The sequence below is a fragment of the Dioscorea cayenensis genome, chromosome 15 (genome assembly GCF_009730915.1).
Source record: "Dioscorea cayenensis subsp. rotundata cultivar TDr96_F1 chromosome 15, TDr96_F1_v2_PseudoChromosome.rev07_lg8_w22 25.fasta, whole genome shotgun sequence".
In the NCBI taxonomy this organism is placed as follows: Eukaryota; Viridiplantae; Streptophyta; class Magnoliopsida; order Dioscoreales; family Dioscoreaceae; genus Dioscorea; species Dioscorea cayenensis.
Genome location: NC_052485.1, coordinates 11,953,011 through 11,961,872, shown reverse-complemented (window position 1 = coordinate 11,961,872; position 8,862 = coordinate 11,953,011). Strand labels below are relative to the sequence as shown.

The 8,862-nt window shown below is 42.8% G+C and overlaps 1 protein-coding gene across 1 annotated transcript; it reads right to left on the bottom strand.

Annotated features, from left to right (window-relative positions):
* Positions 1-2,541: 2,541 nt before the first annotated feature.
* Positions 2,542-3,559, bottom strand: LOC120277694. The gene is made up of 2 exons (XM_039284548.1): positions 3,085-3,559; positions 2,542-2,585 (listed from the first exon to the last, which is right to left on the bottom strand). Exons 1-2 carry the CDS (start codon positions 3,557-3,559, stop codon positions 2,542-2,544), a joined length of 519 nt encoding a protein of 172 aa, XP_039140482.1.
* Positions 3,560-8,862: the final 5,303 nt, after the last annotated feature.

Here is an 8,862-nt window from a genome sequence, read left to right as displayed (position 1 = left end):
CAACTGCTAGCTCTGTTGCTACTACTGGTGATGCTATTGGTGCTAATAGTGGTGATGGTGCTGCTAGTCATGCCGGAGAAGTTGGTGGAGCTCTGGGTCGCATGATAAAGGGAGAGGTTGACACGGCCCTTTTGCGTGTTAACCGCAAGTGTACGGATTTGTCAAAGTAATAATACCCCGGTAAGAGGGTAGTCGAATCCTCAGGGAATAGTGCTTAGAAACACAAAGATTGCTATTTAACTAAAATGAAAATGAGTCGACGGTGATGTGAAAACAAATTAATGCAAGTAAAAATAAGAAAGGAAGAAAGAGGCGCAAATAAAAGATAGGAGAGGCAATCGATGATAAATGGGGCACCCCGGATATTGCTCACCCTATGACTATTGTTTCAAGTGCAAAACCAATCATTATACTTCCTAACTGATGTCTGACGAGTCGTGAAGATCCTTAAACACACGATCCCAAAACTTAAGGTCAACTGTGACTAAACCTACACTATGCCCTCGTGGAGAAATCTCTTAGTCTCGACACCTCACACTGTGCTAGGTTGCTTTAGACTCTAGGGATTCCAAGTGATAAACCCTATTCTCTAATATAGATCTAACCCTTTGGTCTAGATTAAAGACCCCTAGTCACAATTAAGCCACCGATACTAAGGATTACTTCAATGCTTCACTCTGTTGCTTGCGCAACTAAGCCCTAGCGGAGTTCATCTCTTAGCACTTCACTCAATTGTGACCGCAAAGAACTCTTGGAACATGGAGGTTGGATAAATCACACTGGAGGGGAAAGGGGGCCTTCCTCTACCTCTTGACTCACTCTCTCAACCCTCTCCAATGTAGCATTGTCTAACCCTCATAGTGTGTCACTCATCCATAAAGATTACCAACATGGATTCTCAACCCTGGTGTCACTCTAAGGGAAAATCAACTTAACAAGCATTCTGTCACGCCCCGACCCGCGGGCCCACGAGACGCGACAATCGCCGCAGCAATCCCGAGGAGGGATACCCCGCCACTCAACCCTCAGGATGCCGCAAGGCTAATCAACACACCTGGAATTCAACAATATACATATCGCAGATATAGAACAGAAAAAAACAATGTTACACAACGAGCGAGTAACAACAACAACAACAACAACAACAACAACAACAACAACAACAATAGGATACGGAAAAATATAGAGGTTCACAAAATACACGTGGAAACAACCCTAACAACGAGTAGGAAATGGTAATACAGTAAGTTTAAGAGTATTTAAATACTAAACCATGCAACAAGTTTTCTACACACTAGTGGATCCATAGGTCTTATAACATGTTCCATGACAACAACAACATACATGAACCCGAAGGAAATACAACGAGATGATAGAATAGTAGTAAATGCCCAAGATCTGCTGCCACACGGTCACACCTACTACCCGCAGATGCCCGGGAGGAAGAAAGAGGGATGAGTAACTCAAGTTACTCGATGAGGGAGGTTAGCACAACCTTAGCGAAAAAAAAATACACCAACAAAGAAAAAAATAATAATAATGAATCATCAAAATAAATGCTTTACCAAAGTGATACAAGTTTAGAAACATTATTACATATAATAGAAGCCTTCAAGAGAATTAAAAAAACATAATAATACCAAGAAAACTCTTTTTTTACCCCAACTAGGGTTTACAACACAAAAAAATCATAAAAGCATGGTTTTTAAATACAAGTAAAACAACAAAATATCATGGGTTTGAAATAAATAAACACAATACCCAACACTCACCCGACATAATATGGTCTAGAAAACTCTCTAAACCTTCGCCGTGGCCATGGCTAGGTTCAGAGCCGCCAAGGTACTCATGCCCTTGACGTTGACCCATCGAGTTCACCGGTTGGTGACTCGGCTACCCGATGAATATCCGATCGGGGCTCTACACTCCCACCGAAGCGGCCCTCGTAGTAATCAGCCGGTCGACACGCCACCTCAAAAGGTCGGCCGTGAAGACCGCCCTACTGCGATGAGGGATATCACCAAAACAATCACCACAATAAAATACAACTCCACTCGGAGTACAATATCCATCCATGATCATAAATCAAGAATACCTCGGCCATTTGCACGAGGACAAGATAACACATAAGCAAAGCCCAAACTTTTAACACAAAATAATTTGCAAGTCCCAACACAAGCAACAACATGGAAATCCTTTTCCTTTCAACAATCCAAAATTTGTTTCAAGCCTAGGATTTCACCAAATCAAAGATTTCCATAACAAAACTCAAGTTTCAAACAAAATAAAGATTTCACAAACTCATGGATACATATATCAATCACAATTTCCACGATAACAAAACAAAAGCCAAAAGAGACATCCAAGATTTGCCTCAACAATAATTATCATTCACCAAATTACCAAACAAGTATAAATCAATAAAACTTACTTAAAACATGAAATGCATATATATATATATATATAGCTATTGGCATTCTTCTAATAAAGCTATGCTAAATAATTCCACTCACAGGATCGGCAATTTATCTTCCTCGCAAGCTACTCCTCGGCTAAGTCTTTGCCTCGAGCCAAGACTTCTTCTCCTTGCCAAAGCATAACAAAACACCACAAAAAAATTAGCAAAAAAACAAACAAACAAGAAAAAAACCCTAAGTTTTTCTAACAAACCACCCTAATTCGATCCTAAGATTAGCTCAAAACTAGGTTTAAAGGTTCCCAATGAGTTCCTAGGGGTTTTTAGCTTCAATCTAATCCAAAAGAAATCAAAAGAAACAACTAAAGATTGCGGTGCTACGAGTAACCTCGGAAATGCTACAGATGCAGGGCCTCTATCAAACCAGGCTTCTACGGGGAACAAGTCGCTACTGAACCCGGTTTGCTACGAGGATCAGTCGCTACTAGAATGGGCTGAAAAATCTATAGAAATGGGCTATAGTAATCTACGATGAAACACTTTGGGTATAACATTCTACCCCCCTTAAGAAAATTTCGCCCTCGAAATTTCCTTCTTACCTGACAAAAGACCTCTATGACTCAGAGTCTAACAATACACATGCATCAAACAAAAGATAGATATTGTACCTGTGATCATGTCCGCTTCACACTTGGGCTCTTCATTAGTCAGGGCAAAGATCCTGGTTTGAGATCTAGTCTGCGGACGTGCTCCTCCTGACTGAGGGGTGTTGCTCGCTGCTACGGATCTGGTAGCGGTGGTCTGTGCCTGAGCCGCAGGTTGTGAACCTCTAGACTGAGTAGGATGGCCTGGATTAAGTCCTGAAGCAGGGTCCCCACGAGTCAACAGTGGACACTGCGTCCTGATGTGATCCGCTTGTCCACACTGATAACATCTGCGCGGTTCTCGACATCGTCCCTCCATGGAACTTATGACAATTCCAACACCGCCGCCTAGTTCCCTGCTGATCCTGCATGCGACACACTGCTCGAAGGTAGTGAACTCTGCTGCCACTGGTGCGGGCGGTGGAACCCTCGAAGAAACCAGCGAAGGTGCACCACTAGATGAACTCTCACCTCTGCTCTTCTTTGAGGGTTGACTCATTTCGCACCTCTCCTCTTCTCGATGCTTTCACGGATTCGATCCCGCCTTCCGGGACCAACTTTTTACGCTCGAAGGGCCAATCGCACTACTTCCTTAAAACTACGGTTTCCTGTGATCGCCATCCTCTCCCGACGCGAGGTTCGATCCCGCCTCGAACTTCGAACATAGAACTTCCTCGAACCTACCGGTTCGGTACAAAGTTTGCTAGGTCCTTTAATTGCATCTCATACTCGTCACGGATCCGCTACCTCGGTTCAACTGCATGAACTCCCCGCCTTTTTCGGGTCTCTATGGAAAGCGGGTGTAGTACTCCTCGTCAAACTCCCTCTGAAAATCTGACCAACTCAAAACAACACGGGAACGACCTTTCAGACTTTCCCACCAAACTCTGGCTCTGCCCTCAAGTAACCTCGTAGCAACCTTGAGCCTCAGGTCTTCTTCTAGAACCATGTCGTCGAAAGTAGCTATCACCCGCTTTAGCCACTCTTTGGCAACCATGGCATCGCTCGTGCCATCAAAAAGAACTGCGACCCTAAGCTGCCGGGCTTCCTTCGGGAGCTTAGACAAGAACAAACTCAGGGCTGGACCCTCACTGTCCCTCTGCAGGGACTAGGGGAACCCGATCGCATTCGGGGTGGTCTTGAGCGTGTGGGTCTAGCGATCGGTACATCCTCTCCATACATGCTCCAAAAAGCTCATGAAGTCTCTCGAACTCCCCGATAGGGTCGGGCTGCCTATCCCGATTGTCCCAATAGGCTCGAAGGCTCGCGACGCCTCCGGGGACGGAGCTAACTCCGGCACCGGGGTGCAGGGGCACGAGCTCGGGTACTCTAGGACCATGCACCGGCACGCTACTGGCAGTGCATGCCTAGAATTGGCCTCCCGCCTAGGGCGGGCGAAGGAGAGGACGGTGGAGATGGCACTCCACGCCGTCCCACCTCTAGGCGGTGCGAGAGTAGGCTCAGCAGCGAGAGCAATCGCTCCCAGCTGCGTGTGCTGCGAGGCGTTATCTTGGCATTTTTTTACTCGAAAAAAAGACACCAAAAGAACTTTCAAAAATCAATTCCTATATGCAACAATGCTACATGCTCAACTCTAACTCGGATCCACTAGTTACTACGGAAGACAGTCAAAGACAAGAATAAGTTACGACTATTAGTCTAAACCAATAGCTCGATACCAATAAAATTGTCACGCCCGACCACGGGCCCACGAGACGCGACAATCGCCGCAGCAATCCCGAGGAGGGATACCCCGCCACTCAACCCTCGTGGATGCCGCAAGGCTAATCAACACACCGAATTCAACAATATACATATCGCAGATATAGAGCAGAAAAAAACAATGTTACACAACGACGATGAATAACAACAACAACAACAACAACAACAACAACAACAACAACAATAGGATACAGAAAAATATAGAGGTTCACAAAATACACAGGAAACAACCCTAACAACGATGAGGGAAATGGTAATACACGAAGTTTAAGAGTATTTAAATACTAAACCATGCAACAAGTTTTCTACACACTAGTGGATCCATAGGTCTTATAACATGTTCCATGACAACAACAACATACATGAACCGAAGGAAATACAACGGATGATAGAATAGTAGTAAATGCCCAAAGACTGCTGCCACACGGTCACACCTACTACACCGCAATGCTGGGAGGAAGAAAGAGGGATGAGTAACTCAAGTTACTCGATGAGGGAGGTTAGCACAACCTTAGCAGTAAAAAAATACACCAACAAAGAAAAAAATAATAATAATGAATCATCAAAATAAATGCTTTTACCAAAAGTGATACAAGTTTAGAAACATTATTACATATAATAGAAGCCTTCAAGAGAATTAAAAAAACATAATAATACCAAGAAAAACTCTTTTTTACCCCAACTAGGGTTTACAACACAAAAAAATCATAAAAGCATGGTTTTTAAATACAAGTAAAACAACAAAATATCATGGGTTTGAAATAAATAAACACAATACCCAACACTCACCCAACATAATATGGTCTAGAAAAACTCTCTAAACCTTCGCCGTGGCCATGGCTAGGTTCGAGCCGCCAAGGTACTCATGCCCTTGACGTTGACCCATCAGTTCACCGGTTGGTGACTCGGCTACCCGATGAATATCCGATCGGGGCTCTACACTCCCACCGAACCGGCCCTCGTAGTAATCAGCCCGGTCGACACGCCACCTCAAAAAGGTCGGGCCGTGAAGACCGCCCTCATCGCAGATGGGATATCACCAAAACAATCACCACAATAAAAATACAACTCCACTCGGAGTACAATATCCATCCATGATCATAAATCAAGAATACCTCGGCCATTTGCACGAGGACAAGATAACACATAAGCAAAGCCCAAACTTTTAACACAAAATAATTTGCAAGTCCCAACACAAGCAACAACATGGAAATCCTTTTCCTTTCAACAATCCAAAATTTGTTTCAAGCCTAGGATTTCACCAAATCAAAGATTTCCATAACAAAACTCAAGTTTCAAACAAAATAAAGATTTCACAAACTCATGGATACATATATCAATCACAATTTCCACGATAACAAAACAAAAGCCAAAAGAGACATCCAAGATTTGCCTCAACAATAATTATCATTCACCAAATTACCAAACAAGTATAAATCAATAAAACTTACTTAAAACATGAAATGCATATATATATATATATATAGCTATTGGCATTCTTCTAATAAAAGCTATGCTAAATAATTCCACTCACGGGATCGGCAATTTATCTTCCTCGCAAGCTACTCCTCGGCTAAGTCTTTGCCTCGAGCCAAGACTTCTTCTCCCTTGCCAAAGCATAACAAAACACCACAAAAAAATTAGCAAAAAAACAAACAAACAAGAAAAAAACCCTAAGTTTTTCTAACAAAACCACCCTAATTCGATCCTAAGATTAGCTCAAAACTAGGTTTAAAGGTTCCCAATGAGTTCCTAGGGGTTTTAGCTTCAATCTAATCCAAAGAAATCAAAGAAACAACTAAAGATTGCCGGTGCTACAGTAACCTCGGAAATGCTACAGTACCAGGCCTCTATCAAACCAGGCTTCTACAGGAACAAGTCGCTACAGAACCGGTTTGCTACAGGATCAGGCTGCTACAGTAACGGGCTGAAAATCTATAGAAATGGGCTATAGTAATCTACAGTAAACACTGGGTATAACACATTCAAGATTGGAACTCAATTAAAAACATCAATTAAGGAAAGCATAGTAAAAGGTCAAAGAAACAATATCATCCTAGGGTTTACAAGTCCAAGCACCCACTAAGGGTTTAGCTCTCCATGGAGCAAAATACAATCAACAATGAAGTCAAAAGTAAAGAGATGCAATCCATGAATAAAACCCCTTGGTGTTTGTGTCGGTGGTCTTGAGGAGTGGCCGCGTCTTCTTCAAAGATCCTCTTATCAAGCCTAGGGCACCCCTCGCCAAATCGGTGCCGACGAAAGCTTCCCCAATAACTCACTTTCAAAGGAAACATGGTGTCAAAAACCGTGAACCTCTCCAAAAGCCTAGCCAAAGTCTCTCCAAACTCTAGCCGCAAGCACCTCCAAAGATGGAGAAAGATAGGCCAAAAGATGAGGAAAGAGATCCTGAAATCGGGCTAAAATCGTGACTTAAATAGGGCTATAATAAGGCACCCAGATGGGCTTGTGGAATTTCCACACGCCCGTGTGAATTTGCAGAAATTCAGTTTTCATGGGCATGTAAACAGTATCTGCTACAGTACATTGCTACAGTGATTTGCTATAGTACCTGCCAAAAACACTCCCGAATCCACACTCTTCATCGAGACAATATAAACGGGCACACGTCTATGCCGTAGATCGTGTTGCATCTTTAAATAAAGCACATTTGACGAGAATCTTGCTAGCCTTGCACAAGTAGGAACACTTGAGTGTGACTGCCTTTGTGCCCCTCCAATTTTCATATTCCATCGAGCATAATAGAGGTTGGCACACACTCATATGTCTTTGGGCACAACTTGTGTCTTCTTGTGTGTTCACTTCAAGATTCCATCAACATAATGCATTCGCAATCTATTTTGGCTTCTTTCTTCTCTATTTGGCTCCACAATCCTATATGCGCAAAAGAACACAAAAACATATGTATTAGCGATAAAACCTGAGAAAAGTAATTCTCATCGTAAGAAAAGAATACTTTGTATTACTAATACACAATCACTTATCAGAGGTCATGTCTCTCTCTAGTAGCTGCTGTAGTGTGTCAAGATGCGCCGTCACCTTTACATGGTTCGCGGCCTGTGTCGCGCGAACCTCAGTCAGCTCTATCCTTAACACCCCTACAGCACTCTCGAGCCTCTCAAAATGATCATAGGCTCAATATGGAGAAAACATACACATTGGGGTGGCTCCTATGCTGCAGGTGGTGCCTTTGTCTCTATGTGCTCCTTCTGTAGCTCGGGAATAGGCTGAGACCCCTCTGTTGCGTCACCCTTTCCCTCAGCTATCTCAGGTGGGGGCATGATCATCATGTAGACTCCATCTCTGTATTTGCGGATCATCCTCATAAGTCGCATGGTCTCTAAGCCGAGTGATTGCTTCCCCACAAGTGTACAGGATCACTAAGTAATAATACCTTGTGCAAGAACACAAGGATCATATTCCATGAGGCTAAAGAGCTCCTATTACTCCTTCATCACCTATTATCTAACCTCACAATCTAAGCATGGTGAACTACTCTAATAGATGCAAGAAAGTAAACAAATAAAAGTGTGAGAATTATAGAACAAAACAAGCGATTTCAGGAGCAATAATGATATGCAGAGGCCTATGGACGTGGATCCCCTGAGGGGTCATCATGATACATGGATGCATAATAAAGCATAGCAAGGGTGATTTAGAGTGAGGGATCTCAAAGTTAGACCAACCCCAATTTCTCAGCGATTGAACCCAAATCTCATACGAATATTGATAGGATTTCTCTCTAACCAACATCCCTACGATTGCATTAAGAACAAGGAGATCCTGGAATAAGGACAAACTTACCCTAAGTCTGTCCTTATGATTCAGAGGATTACCGACATCCAATTTCTCTGAATGTCGATACAAGCAAACCCTTTTTAGTTCATTAATGATCTAATACACGTGAATATGTCACATCTACATGTATAATTCAATAAAGTACTACGGATCTCTCTATTTAGTAGTTATGGGCATGAAGAAAAATAGACTAAACCATAAATCAACACAAGCATCTCAATTAAATAAAAAAAAAAGCATCCAAAATACATGATGAATCCC